We start from the raw sequence: 25017 nt of genomic DNA, 5'->3' as shown, positions 1-25017 counted from the left end.
AGTTGCTGAATGAAATCAGTGGCATCCCAGTGCATGGAACCATTGTTATCATGGTGTTATCCACTGTCTGATTTAAAATAAATTCTATGGGAGGACAAAAACCTCTTTTTCCTTTGGTTTATCACAATTTACTCAGCTATAGTAACAGTCACAAAGAATGTTATTTCCTGTGATTATGGTTTATTCATGTATAAGATGAATACATTTTTCTTTCCCCCTTTTTATTTTATTTGATATTAATTATTTTTTAATTAATTAATTATTTTCATCATTTTACTACTATGGTTGTTATTATAATTGTTATTCTAAATATTAAATTTTGTAACTATTATTTCCCTCTTTACTTAATTGCTTATTTGTTTATTTAATTAATGTTATTGTAATATTCTTTATTATTAGTTTATCTATTATTAGTATTATAATTGTTATGAATTTTTAATATTTTAATTAACAAAGAGACTGAAAAGGTATGGAAGGTAAACAAGTACTTGTCTACATGTATACAGGGGGGAAATGGAGAGTGGTATACAGATGAATATATATGAGTGAAGTGGGTAGTGGTTCTTTTTTTTCCTTTCTTTTCTTTGTTTAATTGGCCACAGGTGTGGGTTTCAGTTTAATGTTTAATAGGTATGCAGGAGAATGTAATAAGAGATTCTGTAATGATGTGACGTGAATATCATTCTGAATAAGAGAGAGCAAATAAATGGCATACAAAAACATTGAAAAATATTGTGCTGGGAGAAGGGAGAAAAGCCCAAATGACCCAATGTTAAAATAAATATAATATGACATGAGAAAAAGATAATAAAACAGATTTTAAATATGTTCTGTAGAACTGCTTTGGAAGATGAACGTTGAAGGCTGAGACCTGTATGAGTGAATCTGTTTCAAAATAAGACCTGAAATGATCTGGAAAATGTTCCTACTTGTTCTGTATCTATAACATGTACAAGTACATATTTGGAAAATATTAATAGATAAATAATACATATAGATGAAGGAATCTGGGGGCGCCTCAGTGGCTCACCTGGTAGACTGTGTACCATTAGGACTTCGAATCCATATGGCCCTCTCTCTCTCTCTCACCCCAAGCTTTCAATTTCAATTGCCATTCAATATGGCATGGGATTCAGATTGCCTCCGTACAGAAGAAAAGGGTTCCCAGGGAGCCTGCTGCTTCACATTAAAAGCACTCATCTGACGAAACATGCGCTGGATTTTATTGTGAAGCGTTCACACAAAACACAAACAGGACGAAAAGGAGCAGCCACAGTGAACTGTTAGATGAGGAGATGCAGCATGTTGAGTGCAGCATGCAACCATACTGTGTTTGCGAGTGTTATTGACTGAATTTTTCTAATTAAAACAATATGAGTTGGTTTGGTTGCACTATGTAAAACACACGACTGAGCTCTCCAGGATTTAAGTCAGGACAAATGTCTTTTGCATGGTCTCTTTCTTTATGAAAACACTGAGTCTTGAGTTGTGTTAAAAGAAAATTCTTTAATAATTTAATAATGCAGTTCTGTAATAATTCTTACAATATAATAATTCTGACCCTAGTCCATTGACTCTTAATAAAAATACTCACATATTAATATAACACCCAACATCACCAGACCCCAAGGCTTAACAAAGAAACATATGAGCAGATTTATTCACTGTTAAACAACATAAATAAATACTTTGGTCTCAGGAAGAGGTTAGACAGTTGCTGGATCTTTGTTGGTCGTTACGTTGTTGTTGGGCAACAAGTTGGTCGTCTGCTGGTTCTTCAGCTCAGCTTTCTCCTTCACCCTGCACACAAAGAACAACCACATTCTGTGCATCAAGAACAAACTTGTACCTAATACAGAGTATATCCTTGAAAGGAATAAGACAACATCTTCAATATAACTGCGTCCAGAGTGTGTACATGTACATAGAGGTACATCTGTACAATCTAATGCAATCCAATATAACAGCTCAGTCATGAATTCTGCATTTATGAAGGTTATACATTTTCAGTTTTTGTTGACACTGTCAAAAACATAATTCTTCTTCTTTATGTTTATTAATGAGAGGGTATTGGGTGGTAATGTTGCACTGGAACACCACATTATATTGATAGGTGTGTATTGATAGGCTATTTTGTCGACTCTATTAAATGGAATAAACTTGTCAATGTTTTGTTCTTCTCAGAAATCCAAAATAAAAACATGCAGTTTTGCCATCCTGTGTGTGACTGTGCTTAATGTGATATTATGTATGTATTATTGTTATATAGATTGTTACATTGGCATTTTTCCATTGACTTTTAATCATTATAGATACCAATAGATTCCGATAGAACAGTACATTAGTTTTTTGTGTGTATTTTCGCCTCTCTGTGCCTTTGTAAAAATACAATTCATGGCAGAGCTTTTGTATTGAACTGCACTGCATTAGATAGCACAGATGTACATGATGAAGTGAGCAGCGATTGTACATACAGTTCACACAAATACACAGACATATATTCATTTGTAAAAAAAAAAAAAAAAAAAGCACTTGGGTGATAGACAGCTTTTTTATCTGGTGGATTCTCACCTGTCGGGGAACTCGATGTCATCGATGGTGTCGGGCAGCGGCACGCCTCTGGTCTCAGGGAGCAGCAGCACCAAACCACCAGCCAGGAAAGCCAGAGACCCTGCACAACACAGTGCAACATATTCCTAGCTTTAATAACACATCAGCTTTTTAACAGCTGTTTAATTACCTCTGTTTCCTTTCCCTTCACTCGCATAGCAGCCGGACGTGTTTTACAACTGGTTTCTTAATATTATGTGAAATGAGTTAAAAGCGGATAAACACACTAAGCAATGGTGAGCACAGACTCGAACGTTTGAGGAGGGAAAGACCAAGAACTGGGGACAGGGTGTTGGGTGCCCAAGGCTATTTTTGAAGAAGTTACTTCACTTGGCTGCTGGTCTATTGTCTGCAGTCCTAATTAATCCCATTCAAAACTCTCCAGAAGGGCAGACTGCTCCTTCCTCTTCTCCCGCTAATCCTTAAATTGACTCTACCCAAACCCATTGTCACCGAGCAACAGGATGCTGACTGTAGTTCACCTAACGGCCGCCGGTGTCATTGATAACAAGGGTTTTCTTACACGTTACATATAGAACCTTTAAATTAGTAGTTTGGAAAATAGAGTTTAGTTTCATCAACATGCTGAACTCTGAAATCAAAAAGAAACAGACAGTGTGTGTTTGGCAGGCTGGTGGGTGGAGCCTTTTATCAGAAATCTGTTTGGAGGTTTGGAGCTACTCAAGTACATTAATTACAAAGTGCCAGCGTAAAGAGAATTAAAGTATCGGTCTGTCTTACATATTAGGGACGAACATCTTTTTTTCTCCCAGAATGAACGTGTATTATTTTAGACAGACTGCAGCAAATGTTCTCACTCCATAATAATAGAAAACACACCGAAGATGATGAGTGGCAGCTCCAGCCAGATGACAGCCAGTCTGTAGAGCAGGAACGGAGCGACGATGCCTCCAACGTCACACAGAGTGGAACAAACTGACACTCCCAGGTTCCTGCAGACACAAGCACAACAGCTCAGTTGTATAGTTTTATATACTTCATTTCAAAGTGACAATATGCACATTTGCTCATACAGTATATGTCATTTTCATTAGTGGCCCCATGAAGATGTAATATCCATTTACCTGATTATTGCTTTCAACGTTATAGAACCTTTGCTATTCATTGTGGGCTTTGACAAACTAACGTTAGCACCTGCACTGATGCTGCTCAGGTAAGACTTTACCTGACAAACGTCGGGTAGAGCTCAGTGTTAACAAACACCACCATCTCGAAGGCCATGGTGATACCCAGCCGACCGATGCAGGCCACCACCGTCTTAAACCAGAACATACCTGCATGAAAAGAAATAGACACGTTTGTTTTTAATTAAACAACTTTTACTGAACTGAGACGTTATAATCCGATGAGCGTGTGAAGTCCCAACCTCCCCTCATACTCACTGTCAGGGATGAAGGCAGTGATGAAGCAGGAGGCTCCGGCGACGATGTTGGCGGAGGCGAAGGGGAGACGCCGGCCGATACGTTCGATGGTGAAGAGGATGAGGAAGGCTGCGGGGAACTCCACCAGGCCAGAGATGAGGAAGTCGATGTAGACGTCTCCTCCCAGGATACCCAGCCTCATGATGAGGCCCTGGTACACCACAGCACTGGTGAACCTGGAAGAGGCAGTGGTGTTGTGTTTTTTTATTATTTACAGCTTGGAAATGGTTTCTGTACCAAAAAAAACAAAAACAAACATTATCTAACTAAAAACCCACCAGTTGTAGCTGAGGATGAAAGTGTGTTTTCTCATTTTGGGAGTCCTGATAAGGTCCATGAAGGAGGCGGTAGAGGAGTCGGCGTTATCATCTTTCAGAGTCTGTGGCATCAAGAAAATACATGAGGATTTTACAGAGAGCTGCTTCAACCCCTACTGCACCCTGATGATCTGACAAGTCATTGTATAAGCAAAGAGTAAATCACTTCCGTTTTCAAGATGAGATAAAACAAACTTTCCTGATCTCACACACAGGGAAATTCAAGCAACTAACTACAACTAAACTAAAACCAGAACACTATCAAATGATCCTAAATAACAAGAGTCTTGAGGAAAAAAAAAAGAAGAGAGAATAGTAAGTTGTAGTTAAATAAAATACAAAAACTGAATGGAAGGAGCCGTGTTAACAGCATGAAACACAGTCTTTGCACTCGCAGCTGCGATAACAAAGTATGTGTCTTATTCTAAACTGTATTTGTGGCACCAGACGCACAGATCTCGCCTCTCTACAACTGACTTGATGAACTGGACTCTGGTCTGGACTGATCTGGTGTCAGCTACCTCGATGTTTTTGGAGAGAGTCCTCTTGTTTTCTTTGGCCATGTCCTCTGTGATCTTCACAGCTTGGGTCTTTTTGTTCTGAGAGAGAAGCCATCTTGGAGATTCAGGGATGAACCTGCAAACACAAAAACTTTCATGAAGCGTGTGTGATTCTGCTTTGTCCGACGGAGATGTTCAGCCCGGTTCAGGCCCTGTCATCTGCAGACCTAGAGAAGATCATCCATGATTTTATCTCCTCCAGACTGACCCACTGCGACGCTCTTTATTCTGGTATCAGCAGAATCTGAAACGCCCAAACACGACAGCTGATACATAATGCTGCTGTTAACATGTTCTGAGACACGCAGCCGCATCACACATCACAGTCCTCGCTGGTTACTTGTTCATTTTAGAGTCAATTTTAAGATTTTACTGTTTTTTTTTTTTGGGGGGGGGGGGTTTATGCCTTTATTGGAGAGCAGCGGTGGAGACAGACAGGAAATGTGAGGAGAGAGAGAGAGTAGGGGAATCCCACACAGCAAAGGGTCTCAAACAGGCGACGCACTGCTCAGGGCATTTGGCCCTTATGCTCTCCAACCATTCACCTATCAGGTGGCCTCTACTGCTTGTTCTTTAAACCTTGAATGGTCAGGCTCCTGCCTTTATCTGTGATTTATTACCTCCCTAAGAGCCTGGCCTCTGCTTGAGATCCTCTAGCAATGCCTGACTAACGGTTCCCAAATCTCAACTTGTCAAGGTGACCAGGCCTTTTCTCTTTTTAAAACTCACCTTCATCTTACGGCTTTTTCCTCACTGGTGCTGTTTGTTGTAATTGTTTTCATATTTGTTTTTGATTTACTACTTTTATTTTTACAGTGAAGCACTTTGTAACAGTCTTTTGAAAGGTGCTCTAATAATAAAATGATAATCGGCAATATTATTATTATATATATATTATTACATAGTGTACGTATTATTGTATGTTTTTTACTTTTTAAAATCTTCTCAAAAAAAAACTAAACATGGAGTAATTTAAAGACTTCAGACTTCGTGAAGAACAAAACAAAGAAATCAGAAGGGGGTGTCTCTCACCAGTAGTAGGACAGGAAGATGATGTAGGGGACGGTGATGACGACCTGCAGCCAGCGCCAGTCGGTGATGAAGTAGGCGAGCAGAGGGAGGAGGAGGATGCCGACGCTGAAGAACATCTGGTAAAGGACTCCCACCGTACGTCTGTACTCCACTCCCACAATCTCTGTGACTGTGAGAGAAGGAGGAGGAGAAGAAGAAGAAGAAAGGTTTCACATATCAAATAACATTTGGCACTGTCATGGTGAGATAAAAGCTATATGGTTAAACGTTGTTCTTACTCAGTACGTATCCAGCCACCCAGCCTCCTTTCACTCCAAACCCGTAAAGCGTTCTGAAAATCAGTAAAGACACGTAGTCCGGAGCCACGGCAACCAGGATCCCTGCGATCCCATTCAACAGGTTGGACATCAGGAAGCTCATTTTCCTGCCAAACCTGGAGGCAAAGACACAAACAAGGCAGACAGGGACCATCAGTCATTACTCAGTTTAATGAAATAATATACGTCCTTAAGAAAATAATAATGAAGTTAAACTCAAGAAGATTCAATGCTTTTGAGTGAAACTGTTCTGTACTCATCACTGCAACATTAAAAACAGACAAACCAATCACAGACTTACCTGTCGGCCAGGTAACCAATAGCAATGCTTCCAACAAGGAATCCCACATTGAGAGTGGCCTGGTACATGTCCACCAACCATCCATCTGAACACACCAAGTCAAACTGGGACACACACACACACACACACACACATAGGTCAATGACCTAACTGCTTTGATTTTGCCTCAAAGTCTTTGAGGGTCAGAAGCTAGAAAATTGTTTTTGTGTTTGTGACTTTTATTTGTTGTTTTTCATTCCTGTTTGAGGATCTTATATTCCCTTCACTGGCTTCTTCCTCACTAATGGAAATCAGCTCTGTCTTTAAGATTTCCGTAATCTTTGCCTGTAACCTTGACAACCCAGCCACAATGAGATGAATGGGCTTACATTTTAGGAAATTCCCTGCCTGTACATTAAATACAAAGCTATAGCAGTGATGATCTTAACTTAACACTTAACACTGCGAGTGCAGGCAAACAACTGGCCTGCCTCTATCCAAAGTTTAAACGCCTGTCAGGACCAACTACCAGCTTCCCCTGAAACCATGAACTGTTGTTTTGATAATTCTGGATTCAATGAACGAGATACATGTTCATTAAAAACGTTTGTCATCAATATAATTTAAAAAATGATATCATTGTACAAATTGTGTACATATTAGCTTTAAATGTTAAATGATCCTTTAGTGGGAATCATGCTTTATTCCTAGCTGCATAATATGCACTGTGTTGACTTCATAGGTTTTTCTATTATCCTAATCATAATAACATAATGTTCTTTTTTTAAAGAGCACCTTCAGAACGTAACTACAAAGTGCTTAGCAATGGTAGAAATAAAACAGAATCGATAAAAATCAATACATTTCAAAGCAATGATCAGATAGAACAATTAAAAGAACCAAGAGCATAAAAAACAGCAGAGTGATTTTAAGAGAAATAAAACTCTTCAGGGGAAGCTGAAACCAGGAGAAGCTCAATGATAAAAGTACGTTTTAATCAGAGACTGAAAGGGACTTATCCTAAAATAGTTTGGTTTTATTTGCTTCACTTCTATTCTGTCACATCTTACTTACCTCAGTAACAAAGGACTGTCTGCCCTCGTAGTCGTACTCCCAGCCCTCTTTGCAGGCTGTTGTGGGAGTCTTGCTGAGGTCCAGTTCCTGGGTGTCACAGGTGAGTCCTGTGCTGTTCCAGTCCACCTTGTACTGCTCACAGCTGCTCTGCTGCAGCACCCCAGAGCTGTTGACCAGAGGCACCGTCAGCCTGCGACTGTCTGCCAGGCTCCAGCCGCACGCCTGCCTCATCTCCACCACCGCAGAGTCCCGACACCAGTGATCCGGGGTGAAACCCTGGAAGACGATGCCGACGTACACACCGGCCCAGGGCATGGACACCATACACAGCAGGGCGAAGATCCGCTTCTGACAGCGGCCGAACTTCCCAGCTTCCTCCAAGATGTCGTCAAAAGTGGTCATGGTTGCAGAAATATTGGTTTGTTCTCTCTATAAACAACTGCAGGAAACAGTTTCTATCAGAGTGTCGAAGTGTCTACAGCCTTGTCAGAGTGGACAGTATGTTGAGCATCCCTCTGCAGACGACCACTGAACAGAAGTGCTTTGGGTTTTAAACAGGACCAGCAGGAGCAAAGGTCCACTGACAGACGTTGTCACTGTGCCTGCAGCGCAGTGGGGCATTAAAACAAGTTTACTATCACTTTTTCAGACGTCAGACTGCGTGGAAGAAAAAGCCTCCACCACGGCATGACCAGGGATTCATTAACATAAACGCACACAACATGGCTTGTGCAGATTGTCTCTGCAGCCCATGCACATGTGCACACAGTCAGTGACGCTGTCAATCAGTCAACATTTAAATGTGGTTTGTGGGAATCTGTTGAGCATTAATCTGACTGAAATATGATGCAACTGCCAAAGCTGCTTCTTCTGGAGCTCAGGTAAGGCCTCAAAAAGTTGCTCTTGAGTGGAGGGAGAGACACCGTCACCATCACAAGTTGCTGCTATATCAATTTAGCTGGGGCGATGGTTTTGAAGGATATGGTGCTTGTGTTGCACCTTCTCTTTCAAAGTCCCTGCAGTTTTGTTGGAAGAAGCAGCCCCAGATGAAGAGACAATATTTACAAGTAGAGGGTGAACTGATCTGTCCAGTCTGAGAAAAATGAAACAGTACAGTTTTTATAAAAAGATTTCTTTGATTTAACTTATTGAGCAATAGCTGACGGAGCTGTCTTTATGTCTTTGGGGCAAGTCCAAGTCAAGCTTCAAGGCATTACAGACAAGTTGAGTCTAATCTTCACAACAAGACCAGGTCAAGTCTTAAGAAATTCCAAACAAGTGTGAGTCAAGTCTCAACTTCTTTGAGAAACGTTGAGGTGAAGTCATTCAAGACAAGTCCAGGTCACATCTCTAGTGCTTCACGGTAAGTTTAAGTCGAGTGTAAAGCGTTTAAGAAAGTGCCTGTCAAGTTATTCAAGACAAGTCCTTCATGACAAATCAATGTTTTAAGGTCTTTGAGACAAGTGCAAGTCAAGTCCTTCCGGATACGTTTAAGTGAAGTCACAAGTAATTCAAGACAAATCTAAGTCTAAGTCCTTTGAGTCAGGTCCAAGTCAAATCTCAAATCCACTGAAACAAGTCCAAGTTAAATCTGAAGCCAATCCAGATAAGTCAAGTCCAGGTAGCAAAACACACAGAAAATCTTGTGGCTGTCAGACAATACAGAAGGGTAACAGCTGGATATCTGCCCAGATGTGGAAGTATATGGGCCAGACTTGGGCCGGGACGCAGACATATGTTGGGCCAGAAGTTTCCTTTTGCTATCTGGGAACAGGATAAGTCTATTTTCTTTGCTTCCTTTCTTTGTTATTAGTAACAGAATGTGATGAAACCACACCAGTGATAAACAGCGGATCTCTTATTTATTCAAATAATGTAATATTTTTTACATCAATGTTTTTTTAAATAGGAAAACAGGCAGAGAGCTGAAAAACATATCAGACAACATAACTTACACCAACTAAAACATAATGATCTCCCATAGTACCCAATCATCACAGAAAATTTCTTGTGCTTTTTTTTTTTTTTTTTTTTAAGTCACTGTATTCTGGCAGCTTGTTTGTCGGCTTCAGAATGTAGCTCTCAACCTCGCTCTCAGAAATGGAATTAGTTTCACCTAACCCCAAACAGTTCTCTGCTCGAGTGATGACAGAAAAAAAGCACAAGAATGTCCATTCATATCTTGATGGGAAAGAGGTGGTTCAGTACAGTACCATGCAGATGAGCCACACAAACTTTGGTGCTAAATACAGAAGAAAACAGACGTTATGCAACGATGGAAAAAAAAAAAAAAAACGACTTCACGGTACCATCTGCTTCTCTGTAATGAGGAGTGCTACGACGTCTCCTCAGGAGAGATGAGTCACAAAGTGTCAAACACAGGTAAATGCTTTTCATCCTAGTTCAAACCTCCTCCTGATCAGGTCGAGATCGTGAAGTGATTTCACAAAGACTGCTGAGGTTTATTTTTTCGGAAACTCCACATGCTGAATAAATGAAAATGTTTAAAATATTAAAATAAAAATGTCCGTCACGTCAGCAGGCTCAAATTTGAACTTTTAATCATATTTCAGTTATGGGTTGGTGACATTTCATTGCAGTTATTTTACCTTTTCTTTGGAAACCCATCGGTGATTTTACTTTGGGTAAAGCACGTCATAATTTCAGATCAGCAGCTTAATGACATGGTTATTCTATGAAGCGCTCGAATCATTAACTTATAACATGAGAAGTTAGATTTTAGAGCAAGATGTAAACAAAGCTTCAGTTTTTCATGATCTTTGTGGAGTCAAAAAGATCCAGTTTAGCTTGTGATCTCAGTGACTGAAACCTTTAGCAGAGGGACCAGAATGATGATGATGTTTTGTATTCGTTCGTGTTTAATTTCACTTTATGGCACAACCCATCTCCTCCATATAAAACACTGATGTTTCCAATGCAAATGCCAGTTTGAGATTTTTTTTTGTGGCATCTTACAAAAAACTTGATTAGCAAATTTGTGTAAAAAGCTTTAGAAATACCCTGAATGGTGAACTTTCCTTGCTGATTGGTTAAGAGATTTTTAGCAATGACATCACGTCTGTTACTAACTCTAGTTTATGTGGACTGAACACTAAGAGAAGTGAATTCACCCTCATGTAATCATCATGTAATAATAAACATACAGAGTCTGTTGTAAGTGCCCTACTTTTGGTGCGTCTACGGATCAATGGCTGCTCTCCCAAGGTTGTTTTCTTCATTCATAGGACTGATGCTTGGGGGAAAAAAACATTTGAAACCGTCAGAGTAAACTGAGAGCGTTTTTCACTATTACTACATTTTATAGTCTATTAATTGAAAAAATAATCAACTGTTTAATCAATAAAGAAAACAGTTGCTAGTTACAACCTTGGAAAACACTATTTCTTAATGTGTTCTTCACTGGTATGTGCACCAGAGAGGATCAAACACTGCGCACAGCACAGACTCAAAATGACAGGAGCTTGAGTTTGATTCGTTTTGAAGCTGCTCCGCTACACTTCTAAACATTTCTACAAAAGCTACACTGGGGTAAAAGTCGAGTTTGTGTTTGTCTGTAACCTAATTTTTAATGACCTTTAAAACAATCGCTTGGGGTGGGGATAAATGAAAACCACCCACCAAGCGAGACGGCGCCCAAATACTGTGTGTGCTTATACTGTGTAGGCTTCCTCATCACTCTGATGTGGGAACACCGCAGTCAGTTTGATTCCATTTTTAGAAAGCAATAAAATCACAAACTCTACCCACACAGCTGAGCCATGGGTCTTCCATCGTTCCTGACATCCTTTGTGGCAACGCTAGTTTGATTATTAAGCAGAAAATGTGTTAAATGTAAGTCAATCGCCTGCATTTTTCATATATCAATACTTCATGTCTTTCTTCTGTCTTATCGTCACATGCATTTGGCTAAAAAGGGGCTGATTTCGGCACTACAAAAACTTGGCTTTACCGAGTTAAAATCTCACTTTTGACACAGCAACATCCGCCGTCACAGACCAAAACAAACCAGCCTGTAATGTACAAGAGCGTGCAAGCAGAGAAAAAAATTCCCAACTTCCCAGTCATTAGTGCCAGTGGTGGCTGAGGAAATATGGCTTTAGCGGGAGGGAGGAGGTGGGGGGTGGGGGGTTGGGGTGCTTCAAAACCAACACAACCTAAACTAACATCTCAAGCTTCACTCTTCGCCTCCGTCCACCGTCCATTCACACATAAGGCCATCTCTATTTCCACACAAAACACAGAGACATACAGATAATCAGCTCAGACAACCATTTAAATAATCTTGAAAACAAACGTGTGAGCAGTTCACCAGTGAAGACAACAAACAAACAAACAAAAACATCCATATTATAGAACATTATCATCTATGTACAATGTCTCTGATCAACACAAGACAAAAAAAAAAAAAAAAAATCAATCTGTCGCCGGACATGATTCATTGATGAAAATGCAAAGTAAATTCATCATCAGGAAGGCATCGTGCTTTCTTTTCTTTTCGAGGGGAAAGAAAGAGAAAAGATCTGCTATTATAGCAACTGTAAACAGCAAGAAAAGACAAACGGGTGTCTTCATTCCCTTTAGAAACAACACAAGCCGACACCTTCCCTGCCTACGTCCTGGGAGCTGAGAGCTTCCTTTGATAGCTATTGTTTTTCTCCCAAAACCTGCTTCATTGTTCCACTATTCAACTGTACACTTCACCACAGTTTTCTAATACCGTCCTTTAACGTCCAGGCCGATGGACATAATAATAAAAAGAACGACCCCAAAAGTAGCTGTCGCCTTCTGCAATGAAACGTGTCATTCTCAGCTAATCAATGCTACAATAAAGTGCTAAAGCAATGGCACAGCTTCATTTCAAAACACTAGAGGAAAAGATGGATATCATTTTCATTTACATCTTTTTCACTGACACGTCTCGTTGCAGAGTAAATACGTCGGGGTTCATTCCTAAAGTCTCAACTGGCCTGTCGGATGTTGATTAGATAAATGTGGCGTAACTGAAGTAGCTATAGTGAAGCAAATTATTTCAGTTCAGAATTATAGAAGAAAATATGAGAAAAATAGGGTGCAGGTCAAAAAATGGCCTGAAGAACACTTTAAATAATCAGCTATCAATAAATAATATACCACCATGTGCTAACATCGACAGTCTGTAGACAGTGGACTGGATAGAGTCTGAGTAGGCCGAGTAAAGGTGCAGTCCCAAAAAAAAAAAAAAAAATCCCAAAAAAGGGGAAAGGTTTCTGCTTTCATTGTGTTGTTGGTATTTCACTGTTGTTGTTGTTGCTGCTATTATGGAGACATTCACTGAGAGAAAAAGAGTTCAGATAGGATGGGAGGTGGGTAGTGAGAGGGAGGAAGTGACATCACACCCTAAGGAGGTCCTCGTCACTGTCATCCTCGTCCCGTTTCCTGTTGGCTGCCGTGTTGATACCGAGGTTAAAGGCTGAGGAGCGAGGTTTGCTGCTCTTCCGCTTCCGGTCCGAGTCGTCCAGGAGGCCGACCAGGTCCTCGTCACTCTCCTCCTGAAAAGAAAGACTTCCGTGAGGTTTGCAGTAGACCTGATCCTAAAGATCAGTATCAGCTAAAATACACCTGATCACAATCTGATCCTTTATTATCTCTGCTGCCGGTTCAAGACAGCAGCGCTCTGCAGTGGAGGTCTTCCTGAGTGGAACCGGATAGCACTCGGTGTGATCGGCTCGGACAGGGTCTCAGGTCTGTGTCTCAACAAGTCCAATACATGAGTGGATTCAAAAGGTACGTGGGTTCAGGTGTGTTTCGAGGCCTGATAGAGAACCTTGATCTTCACAGCTCACTGGAGCTTTGTTCTGATGAGGGACCTGAGTACCAGTTTATTTTAGGACAATCCACAGCTTCCATGCAAGTACATGCATTTTCTTGCTTTCTAATCAGCAAAGACTGATATACAAACATTCAAGTAGCATCTCCTTGTTTTAAGCTTGCGCTGACCAATGCTATCAGCTGTTCACACAACTCAACTCTCTGGAAAAGGTCACATAAGCTGTTGGTATTTAACGTTAACTCTGTGAGTAGCCACAGATAAACTTGGTTGTTCTCAGATATGACACGTATTCATTCAACATTTAGGTAAATATAAGTATCGGATTGGATGCACAACATTAAAGGACTTGGATTTAGGGCTAAAAAAACTTGAACAGGACATCTCTGGTTTTGAGCACCGAGCTGAGACACAGTAACACCTGGACTGATGTGGAGATGACGCTCACCTGTAGGAAGGCGCTGCGATGAGCAACCGAGTGCCTCGACAGTCCGGACGACTTGACCACCTGCACCCCCGGGACGCTCAGCACCTCATCCTCGCTGTCGTCGTCCTGGTCGTCCAGCGTGAACGAGCGCAGACCGTCCGTGTTCACCGGCTTGGTCCTGATGTGACCGTTGCCATGGTTACTCCTGCCCCGGTGAGACGATGAGGAGGAGGACGTGGGAGGGGCTTCGAGCTCTTCCATCAGCCACTCCATCTCCTCCTCGCCCCCTTCGTCATCCATGTTGACCTGAGATTTAAAGGCAAGTTAGTGCATGAAGCAAAATATCGGGCTGACTCAGAGGCAGATTCATTCATTCATTTGATCAACCTGCCTTGGAATATTTATAGGAGACTTGGTTTCCTCTCCTGCAGCAGCCAGCGACCTTCTGGATCACGAGCTCCCTGGAAAGAGACAAGAAATGTATAAAAACATTCAGCAAAACTAAATTCTAATTTTAAATTCTACTAATTTCAATCAAAATAAATTAATAAATAAACACAATCCAGCCAATGGAGACTTGTGGCCTCACCTTCTCTCTCTCTTGTGGAGCAAAAGTCCCAGCAGACAGACAGACAGACCCACCATCAGGAGGCTCAGCACCACCCCCATCGCCTGGCTCCGCCTGGAAAGAGCGGGAGTGTCGCTGCCGTCGTCGTCGTATGACCGCGCATCAACAGCTCTGCAGGACAGAAACATATCACATATATTTGCCATTTCTTCCATCTTAAATTTTGTTGTATAGAGTAAAATCTATATTCCAGATGTTTTACGTCCGGTACAGGTGAGTGTTTACTCACGTCAGACCACACACGGCGTTCGTGTGCCACACAAACAGATACTGGCATTCATCCGTCTCCAGCATGAACTCAGGGATGCCGACGCCTGCCGAGGGGTTGCAGTGGAACATGATGGTGGATGACACCATTTTGGTTTTCTCCCGGCCACACTCAGACTCAGAGGGCACCATCACATCCAGGTTTCCTCCTGATGGAGAAGCAGAGGGGTCGATGAAATACCACGTCATTAATTAGTACAGATGGAGAGACAGGGGCCAGTTGGGGAAACGTGATGCTATACTGTGCAGTAACTGACCTTTAATGTAGTACTTGGCTTTGCTGGAGGAGCCAATCCTGCGTCTGTACGGACCGTTGAGCTTCACCTGGCAGATGTTGGCACCAATACAGCTGGACAAGGAGTTGTTGGTGATGCCAGACAACTGGATGTGGTAGATATAGCGGTCGCCGTTGGGACGGATGTCTCCAGATGCCTGATGGTGGCTGAGAGGAGAAGGAGGGTAAAAAGAGTTCACAGATAAGTATTTCCCCTTCCCTTTACTAAACTAAAAATGACCTTGAGAGTGAGACACAGCTGGACAGGTGGAGCGTGTGCTCACGGTACCTGAAGTAGAGCGCTCCCAGGCTGAGTCTGGCTCCAGTGTCAGGAACCTGTATCGTCCCATTCACCATCTCCACCTCGCGCTGCTTCACCGCGCACGCCGACCGAGTCTCCCACCCAATCACAAACTCACACGATGCCTTATCAACACTGTTCACACACACACAGACACACACACGCACACACACAGATGAGATATTCTTAGCCGCTGCAGACTGCAAACTTCAGAAAACTAGATTTCCAGATTTGATATTTCTAGGTCCGATCTAACTGCTGGAGTGAATTTAAAACCATAAACAAAGAGCACGACTAACTGTGGCAGTGGATGAAAAAAAACAAAACAAATAAAACATGAGGGAGTTTATTGTGGCAGTAAAGTACATAAACTTTTTAATATATAAATTTTATTGAAACTACTTTTGATCAATGTAAACCAAGAGATACAAAGAAAAACATTAACAAACAACGGAGCTGGAAAAACAACAATTTTAACACTTTGTCAGTGTGAATCACTTGTATTCAATCTAACAGACTCATGGCTGTGAACGACATGACGTCTGCTGAGAAATAAGAAATGTCTTGCAAAGCACCTCAAATGAAACTTTAACCAGAGGAGGTTTAACTTTAAAGACGAAACAGTTCTGCTGTTAACTGGCAGTTAGAGAAGCTGAACCACAGAGTCAATGAATGTTACTGTGGAATGTGCTTTGTCTGTCCGTCTGAGCATCACATGTAGTAGTCAAGATACCAGATCTATAGGTAATGATGCAGATTTTGACCTTGAGAAAAAAAATCCTGTTGTGCTTTATTTAATTTCTTTCTCGTCCTTATTTGATATTTACTTTATTATTCAAATTGGCTGTAAATAATATCTCAAAGCTTTTATCCTAACAAATTCGATCTCTGGCTAGTCAGGGTGAAAATACAAAACTGTGTGTGTGTGTGTGTTACCTGATGAGCGCTGGGTGTCCAACAGTGGAGCCACAGCTCAGCTGGATCACAGTCTTCGCCTTCACTCCGTTACCACAGACGTCATCTCCGGCTGAATAACTGACGGAGATCTTTCCATCTGTAGAGAGGGGAAAGAAGAAAGAAGAAAAAAATACCATTCAATATATTCATCTAATTGTCGATTTATATTTGACTGTTAACCTCAATGGCTGCACTGCTGTCAGTTTAAGTCAGAGTTGTGAAATATCCCATTCAGAAAAAATGCCTCATCAATAACATTTGTTAAATTCCTTTGAGAAAAAGGTTAAAATTGATATGAATTTCAGCACCAAACATTTATATCATTATTGGCCCTTTTAAACATCCTATTGAACATTAAGCTTCCTGGGGTGTGTTCGACTTGATCACCCACCAGTCAAGCTCATTTTCTGAGTGTAAACTCGGCCCAGGGTGTGAGTCTGTCCTGATGCTGAGTGTTGACACACAGTTGCTCCCTCAGGACAACCTGGCAGTCCGCCGTGGATACCCTGACACAGGTTGATGAAATACCTGAGGACGTAAAAACAGTGTCATATTGAAATAAACTCAGGACTAGTAATGAAGCATCAAGATCAAGCTTTAGGTACAGAATATTTCTAATTGACAATGTTTTCTCCAATATGACTTTTTATTCTTTGTCTGGTATCTATTCTGTTGTGAAGCAGGGAAAGTTATTATCGCTGAAATATCCTCTGTACTTATTTCATTTTATGCTGTATTTTAGATTTTGATGCATAAACAGCTTCATTTTCTTCGTTTCTAGCTCAATTCTTTCGGGAATGAAGATAAAATAAGAGCATGCATTAATATATTTAAGACTAAAGCTATGATTAAAAGAAAGAGTTACAATGGAAACTTAGCTAAACTTACGAATCTCCGCTGTGGCTAAACTTCCATGGCTCGGTGAGGGAGGACAGCGCTCGAAGGTCGAAAGTCTGATGCTGGCTGACCAGCTTGCACTCCATCTTCCTTGGGGGGCAAACGGCACTGGTCTTCCACTGGAAAGTGGCCGAACAACCTGCCGTCTCCGAGAGCAGCTGTGGAGAGCCGAGGCCCGCAGACTGGTCGCAGGTAAACAATATGGAGGACTGACGTTTACCAGAGGCTGGAAGAGAGAGAGCAAAGGCAGGGGTGGTTTTCAGTAGAGAGAGAAGGAACTGGTGAGCATACATGAATCTCTTACCAAACCTTTTATCTCTACATGTTTTTGTTTATTAGGAAAGACCCAATGTTAAAAATAGGCAGGTAGCGTTAGCAGCTCATTTATACCTCCGTTGTTTGGATCAAGTAGTTTGTGAAATATCAGATGTTTCATTGTATCAACATTTCAGATCTTGTGCTGCTCAGCTCATTTTCATTTTGGAGCAGCAGGTTGTGAAAATTCATTATTTTAGTTTAATCAATGTTATTGATCCAAACTGAATCTTTGAGTTCAGTTAATAATAACTTTAATAACTTGCAGACGATAAAAACTAAACTTAATGAGGTTCGATAAGGAGTTTAAAGGGGTTCACCCAAAACAATCTTGGTTAATGCACAAGCTTCTGCAGGTTTTGCTCTGACAGCTCAAGATCATTTTTAAGCTTTAAAGAACTTAAAAATCCATGTTTTTGTCATTTCATCAACAATCAAAGCTAACTTCAGTTATTCAAGGACAGGGCCCTGCTCTTCCTCATTTTTACTTTTGACTCTTCCTCTCACTCTTAAATAGTCCTTGTTGTACTAAGGTGTTCTGAAGTGGGCATTTCTTATTTAAATTGTGGCAATGTAATGTTGGATTTCAGGATATCATTAGGTAGTTTTACATAGAATGTCTTGTGTTTTGACTTATAACATCCTGTGACCACGTTGGAAATGAGCGTTTCATCGTGAGCCTTTTTGTAAACGAGGCGAGTGCAGCAGACTCACCTGGTGGGCAGGGATCTCCCTCACCATACTGCATCAGTACGGCCTGCTCTTCATGTCTGTAGTTCATAGTCATGAACTTGGAGATGCCAAATGACGAAGCCGACTTGTCTGCACCGGAACCAGACACCTGGCAAACTGCACTCTTCTTACAGGCCGGCTCCGACACTGAGCCGCACACGCTGATGTGGTACATGCTGGACGGTCCTGGTACCTGATAACATAGAAACACACACAGTCTCTAAAAATACCCAAATAACTGGATTCACCATATTTTCTAACCTACACCTTGGCAGAATGTATTTAACAAGATGAAGGGAATATCCAGGTGCACCTAGAGTCACGAGTTACTGGGACGTAATCTCACCTGGACTTCACTTTTCAGTGGTGAAAGGTCAAAGGTGAACTGGAGCTGGGTGTCAGTGAGCTGGCAGCCGCTGATATGGGTGTCATCTGAACAGACTACAGGAGTCGCCCACTCAAACAAATAGATACATTCCAGCCTCACCATTCGTGGAGAGCCCTGGATACAGACATGTAATTAGTCACTAATTTGTTCACAAATAAAAACAACAGTGCCGGTGCATGTGAGGGACATAGGAAGTGCTGACTGACCAGCTCCAGGCCTCTCTGGCAGGTGAAGATAATGGTGGAGGAGTAGTTCTGTGCAGGGTCCTCTGCACACTTGGTGGAGCTGTAATAAGTGATGGACACCTCTCCTGTTGCGCTGTCGATCTCAGGGCCACTGGTCGTCCGTCCAATATCCTTGAAGAGACAGAAGGAGAGAGAAGGAGAAAGAGATTAGAGGAAAAAAGATTTTCAGACAAAAGGGAAAGAAGGATCATCATCAAAAAAAAAAAGGAAACAGAAAAACATTTTCCCACTTCTTCTTTCACCATGATTTGCCTCCAATTTTCTCTGGATGGGTCACGTGTTGCTGACTGGATAATAAACAATCACTCACAAAATCTAGAGATGTCTGAACTTACAACTTTGACATCAAAGCACATCTACCTGGTCTGAAAACAGTATAAAGGACAACATTAGTCAGTGTGTCTCACCACTGGTGGTCCACTATCAGGATCCATACAGACAGCAGCTCCAGGGGGGCAGTTGACCCCAGGGATGGGGTTCAGGGGCAGACAGATGTTGATGTAGAAGTCTGAAGATCCATCACTTTGGTCTACTGCTTCATCTGAGGGGACAACAGTGGAGGAGAGAAAGGGAAGCACACTGACATGATGCATATTGTTTCACATTTAGAGCACCATTACTGCATGAAAGGCATGTGATATCTGTATTTAAGTGGTTAGATGTGAGACCTTGGCTCACTGACCTGTTGCTGTGTAGTACCCATTGACATGAATCAGAGGAGTCAGGTCTATAAGAGAGGAGCCGTTTTCCACTGAGCATTTTACCTGAGGGAAAAAGGAAAAAGGAACTGAACACTGAACAATAAGAGTTTTCAGGCTTCAGAAAGCCAAACCCAAAGTAAAGGAATTCAGACATTTTCTACTGTAATGTTATTACTCTTTTATCGACTACACAATGACTTTGCAACGTTTTCTCCTAATATTTGCTCTTCTAAATACTCCTGACTTTCAAGAAGTATTTTGGAACAAGTGAGTCAGACACAAACCCACGCTTCTACTGCACCAAAGAAATGTAATTCTGCATTCCTGCCTCCTCTGATTATCCTTGACAAGTCTATAGAAGCTGATTATAGTCGACCTGCAGGCTAGACGCAGCTGAAATTCAATTTGCTCTGTGAAATGATCAATTTAGTGCTAATTTGAAAAAGAATGCACCTTTAAATTCCTTCAAGATCAATAAAGCCTCTGTCCATCTATTCTACACTTGAAGATGTGGAAATAACTTCTTAAGATAAAAGCTGCACCAAGTTACAGCATCCTGTGTGTGTTAACAAGAACATCTGTATGCCTGTGAGTGATTATAACATCTGTCCGACTGAGTGATAGTAATATCTGTATGACTGAGTGATGGTAACATCTGTCTGACTGAGTGATTATAACATCTGTCTGACTGAGCGATAGTAATATCTGTATGACTGAGCGATAGTAATATCTGTATGACTGAGCGATAGTAACACTCTAAAACATCTGTATGTGTTCAGCTGATGGTTATAGACCCTATCCCTGCACACACTTACAAACACATGCTGAAATCAGGTTTAGTATCATTCTTAACATTAATTCGCTGATGCCAACACGTTCCTTTTCGGTTATTTCTGAACTGTGTTGGATGGGTAAGCCTTGATAAAAAAAAATTTACTATTTAGAGTGACTATAATCTGACGTAATGCACTGACAAATACACAAAGATACTTACAGGCTGTTCACAGACCAGGTGTGTGTGGAAGGAGAAGAAGTGTGTACAGGTTTCGGTTTCGGAGTCGATGAGGACTGGCTCTGCGGGGGCTGAGCCCATGTTAGATGGCCTACGGGAACATATTGTAAATATTCGTTATTGACAGTGCAGTGTTACCAAGACAATTATATTACTGGTGTTTCTGCAAAATATCAGCATACTGTACGTTTCAAATAGCTGAAAGATGAAACAACTGTCAAAAGATTGCTGGAAAAAAGTTCAAAGAAAAATATTTGGCTGATTTCTCCCAAATGGTGCCAAGTCCTTCAGTGTGCATCAATACATCAAAACTCAATTAGTTTCAGCTGGGTGTACCTAATAAACTGCCAACTGAGTGTATAGTATATGAAATCTGCAGGATGCATATATCCAAAGCTAATCACACAGAGCTAACTTCAGGATTTTGTTGCCTTCCCACAAGAAACTCGTAAATCTGAAAAACCTAATGAGGATTTTCACTGTTGTCAAAACATCGATTTGAATTAAGTAATCTGCATCTTTTAAGCTAAGGAGGAGGAGGAGAGGTACCTGCAGATAAACTGGATGATGGTGCTGTGTTTGAGGCTGGGGTTCGCCGGGCAGGGATCTCCTCCTTCATACATCAGCTCCACAACATGATCCTTGTATGAGAGTTTCCTGCTCACCTGACCACCGTTCACCGCTGTGGTGCCGTCCTCAATGCACACAGCTATAACACAATATACATATGGATGTTTGAGAATGCAAAAGGTCTACATTCATGGTCAACAGCTGTACGTCCACTTACTGCTCGCTCGAATTAAATAAAAAACAAACACATACAAGTGATTATATTCACCTCCCTGGACCTGTTCGTTTGTCTGTATGACATATCTCACAGATTTGGTTCGGTTATGAAACAATGAGTAAGTGATCAAGATCTAGTTGAGAATCCAGGATTTATTTTGTAATGATTAGTGATTTTTCAACATTGCAAAATATGCGAATGATGAAAATGTTTGCCATTTTCTCATCAATTATTTTAATTTAAAAAATATCTGGCAATTGTATCCTATAAGCATCTTATAATTGTCTACTACTAGACATTTTGATGCCATTCCAGATGTGGATTAAACATTTCTAAATATTCCCATAGTTGGAATTACATATTCAGACTTGATGAGCAGCCTTGGCCGAGGGTTGTGCTCTGTCAGTGAATTTGTCAGTTTACTGTGCATCATCTACTACACCCTGGTAAACCAGCAGTCAATCATTTAGGCTTTCAGGTCTCTCATTATGTTCCCTCAGGTGCTGTGTGATGCAGTTGACAAACAGCCGTGACGCATGTTCTCAGTGTTACATAATCCATCCACATGCGTGAGCAACACAAAACATTAATCCATCCCCCATGTTAAAGAATGTGATTTGTGATACAGTTTTTTTTTCAGTTTGGCTTGATGTCGTTACCGCCACAAAAACATTTTTTTCTCTACTCTGCTTTTTCTCAGTTTTATAATGTTAAAATAAGGATTAAACAGCTTCTCATAGTGCAAATATCCTCATCAAAACTCCCACAGGAATGAATGATTGTGGGTTTCCCTGCACACATAGAGTAGTTTTCACTACGCAGCTTTAGTCTATAAAACTCCCACTGAAAATCAATGGAGCAGGAAGCTGCACCAGTCAGAACCACAGGGTAGATCTGAAGTGTTAACATGATGTCATTTGCAGTTTCTGTTCATTGAAACGTGATAAAAACTTTATTCCAGTACACTAATGCAATGTGTATAATTTAGCCTACTGTTCTATTTGAGCACACGATGTAGGTGATAACGTAGTGTTTGTTTTCTACGTCAGTCTAAATAATAAACACCTAAAAGATGCAGGGTCACTTGGGTGGGCGCACGTACCGGTATCAGGGCTGCATTTGTCGTTGGCCGCGTTTCCACAGATGTTCATGTGGAACGTCTTCCTCTGGTCCTGATGATCGGCGACGGTGTAACCACCTTCCTTCGTCAGGGCGTTCAGGTCAAACAAATGACCTGGGGGACAAAAGTTCAACATGAGACACTTTTAAAGGTCCCATTTTATACAAATACTAATACTCCTCTCTTCCTCTAGTTTTCCAGTTTCTATTGTCCCCAGACAGTAAAATGATATAACATACAGGTAACAGGTATGTGAATATACGGTGTGTACAGAGCAGAGTGTCTGACCTGTAGCTGGGTTGGTGACCCTGCAGTTGTCATGCTGAGTGCTGTTTAGAGGGCAGGCAGCAGCTGTCAACCACAGGAAGGTGTAGACACACTCCTCGAGGGCAGAGATCAGAGTGGGCCGGGAGTCCTGGATGGGAGACAGGAACACACACAGTTTTGCTATTTATGTTTTTATTCACATAAACACACAGTATTTATTCCAAGTGTTACACCTGTCTCTACGAGAATGGTGTAGTAACATTCTGAGCTAAGCAAAACATTAAGAACAATGTAGAAGCATTAAGTTAATTCCTAAAGTCCTGCACCACCCTGGAATTTTAACTTCACTTCAACCATGTCCAACTCATTTAGCTGTGCTGCATGTTCTACAGTCTCAAATTCTTACTACAGGAGTTTCATGTTTCTGTCCAACCCTAACGTATCATGTCTGTTACTTGCAGAGTGTATCCCTCACCACTCTGTCTTTGTCACACTTGAAGCGGATGATGCTGCTCTTGGTGCGGTGTCCGTCAGGGCAGGCCTCGCCACTGGTGTACTGCAGCACCAGGATATTTCCATCCCATGTGGGACCAGAGTCCACCTGCCCCAGACTCATATATTCATCTCCGTCCTTGACACAGGACGCCGCACTGGAGGGACACTTCCATGAACCTTACAAGAGGAGCAGAGGGTCAACTTTGGATTTTTATTGCATTTATTTATTTAATAAATTTTTTTCGGGCTTTTTGTGCCTTTATTGATAGTGCAGTAGAGAGAGACAGGAAATGGGGAGGCAGAAAGAGGGGGAATGACATGCAGCGAGGACTGTAGCCTCTACACATGGGGCGGATGCCCATCCAACTGAGCTAATCGACGCCCCTATTGCATTTATTTTTAAAAATGTAACTTTTATTATAACATTAAGAGGAACTGAAAGGCAGTGAAATGACTAAATCATAAGGATGAGCAAAGAAAATTCAGTTTCAAAATGAACTATTGCAAATCGAATTACAGATAAGTAAATAAACAATCCAGCTCATTCTGGCTGTTTCTGTTTGTACTTTTCCACACTGCAATATTTAAACTAATCTGCCAATCAAACAGCACAGAATGGTTATTACTGAACACCAGCAAAGCTTATGTTAACTTGGTGAGGAAACACAGCTTTTCCAATAACTTCTTCACATTAAAAGCATTCCGCCGGTTCACCAGTGGAAAGCTTTTAATGTGGAAAGCTTTAGTTTGCATCAGAAGTAGCTTAACACAACTTCAATACAGCTGCAAGCAATCAGTAAAGAGTAAAATAAGGCTGAACTTCTCAAAGTACAGACAGTGACAATAGAAACACGTTACTATGGCTTGGCACAAAGCAGATACCGCTATTAAAATCCTATTACAAGCTAAAGTATAAGTTTATGCTTAAGTAAAGAACACACTGACCTCCCTGCTGCACCAGCGACCTGCAGACATTGATGTAGAATCGTTTCTTCGTGTCCACATCGGAGGTCTCCACCTCCCAGTTCTGAGAGTCCATAGCCAGAGAGGAGAGGTCGTACGAGTGGCCCTGACCATCACTGAGGAAACATCCAGACAAACAGAGGGTGGAAAGTCAATATTACACATGTTCAAGGTTTAAACAGATTCCTAAACAGCTACTTTTCTGTTCATGTTTTAATGCTGATCATTACATTGTCATTGCTGTCTGGTCAAATAGAGACATTTTTTTATTTAATTTTAGTGCAACCATATGCTAATCTTCCAGCTGTGGATCATAGTGTAACTCTGATGCTTGGTGCAGATAAAGACTAAAAACAAATACTTATGTATAAGTATCTGTCCTGATTCATTACCTCACAATTAAAAAACAATCCAAGTGTCACTGGAGGAGATGAATTCTAAGGTTAGGATTAGGGTTAGTAGATGGATCCTCCAAAAACACACAGAAACATATGAATGGGGAAACCTGTGGCTTCCAGTTACAATTGTTTTGAGAAAATGTTTACAGAAAATAAGATCAAATATATTTTTATCCAAGCGTTAATCATAAATGAATAGCTGCTGCTAATAAACTGCTGTATGTCTGTGTCCTATAGCTTGTACTGTCTTTGTTTATACAAACTGTTGCTTATAGTATTTTGATTAATCTAGGTAATAAATGTTACTCTGCATAATGTACAATGCTGAAGAGGACAAGTACACATACAGTTTAAGTAAAATGAGAAACACCTGGATGAGAAGTG

At 41.1% G+C, this 25017-nt stretch overlaps 2 protein-coding genes across 2 annotated transcripts in view; both read right to left on the bottom strand.

Annotated features, from left to right (window-relative positions):
* Positions 1-1467: 1467 nt before the first annotated feature.
* Positions 1468-8034, bottom strand: LOC130187857 (solute carrier family 22 member 2-like). Its single transcript, XM_056405781.1, has 11 exons — positions 7633-8034; positions 6580-6683; positions 6240-6394; positions 5962-6130; positions 4891-5005; positions 4331-4431; positions 4014-4228; positions 3797-3905; positions 3451-3563; positions 2572-2671; positions 1468-1800 (listed from the first exon to the last, which is right to left on the bottom strand). Exons 1-11 carry the CDS (start codon positions 8032-8034, stop codon positions 1707-1709), a joined length of 1677 nt encoding a protein of 558 aa, XP_056261756.1. The 3' UTR covers positions 1468-1706.
* Positions 8035-9475: 1441 nt separating this feature from the next.
* Positions 9476-25017, bottom strand: part of igf2r (insulin-like growth factor 2 receptor) — a 47746-nt gene continuing 32204 nt past the window's right edge. The window contains exons 30-50 of the mRNA XM_056405304.1: positions 24218-24351; positions 23253-23449; positions 22799-22925; positions 22493-22624; positions 21153-21312; positions 20586-20694; positions 19573-19654; positions 19298-19431; positions 18852-19001; positions 18604-18759; positions 18240-18450; positions 17202-17436; positions 16705-16841; positions 16293-16410; positions 15345-15491; positions 15039-15223; positions 14744-14930; positions 14476-14625; positions 14278-14347; positions 13908-14192; positions 9476-13181 (exon numbers count right to left, since the gene is read on the bottom strand). Of these exons, the coding sequence (XP_056261279.1) occupies positions 13023-13181; positions 13908-14192; positions 14278-14347; positions 14476-14625; positions 14744-14930; positions 15039-15223; positions 15345-15491; positions 16293-16410; positions 16705-16841; positions 17202-17436; positions 18240-18450; positions 18604-18759; positions 18852-19001; positions 19298-19431; positions 19573-19654; positions 20586-20694; positions 21153-21312; positions 22493-22624; positions 22799-22925; positions 23253-23449; positions 24218-24351 (3265 nt within the window). The 3' untranslated portion in view covers positions 9476-13022. The remainder of the gene's footprint in view (positions 13182-13907; positions 14193-14277; positions 14348-14475; positions 14626-14743; positions 14931-15038; positions 15224-15344; positions 15492-16292; positions 16411-16704; positions 16842-17201; positions 17437-18239; positions 18451-18603; positions 18760-18851; positions 19002-19297; positions 19432-19572; positions 19655-20585; positions 20695-21152; positions 21313-22492; positions 22625-22798; positions 22926-23252; positions 23450-24217; positions 24352-25017) is intronic.

Source organism: Seriola aureovittata, chromosome 19 (genome assembly GCF_021018895.1).
Source record: "Seriola aureovittata isolate HTS-2021-v1 ecotype China chromosome 19, ASM2101889v1, whole genome shotgun sequence".
NCBI lineage: Eukaryota > Metazoa > Chordata > Actinopteri > Carangiformes > Carangidae > Seriola > Seriola aureovittata.
Note: the sequence above shows the minus strand (reverse complement) of the source record. Positions and strands in the feature narration are given on the sequence as shown.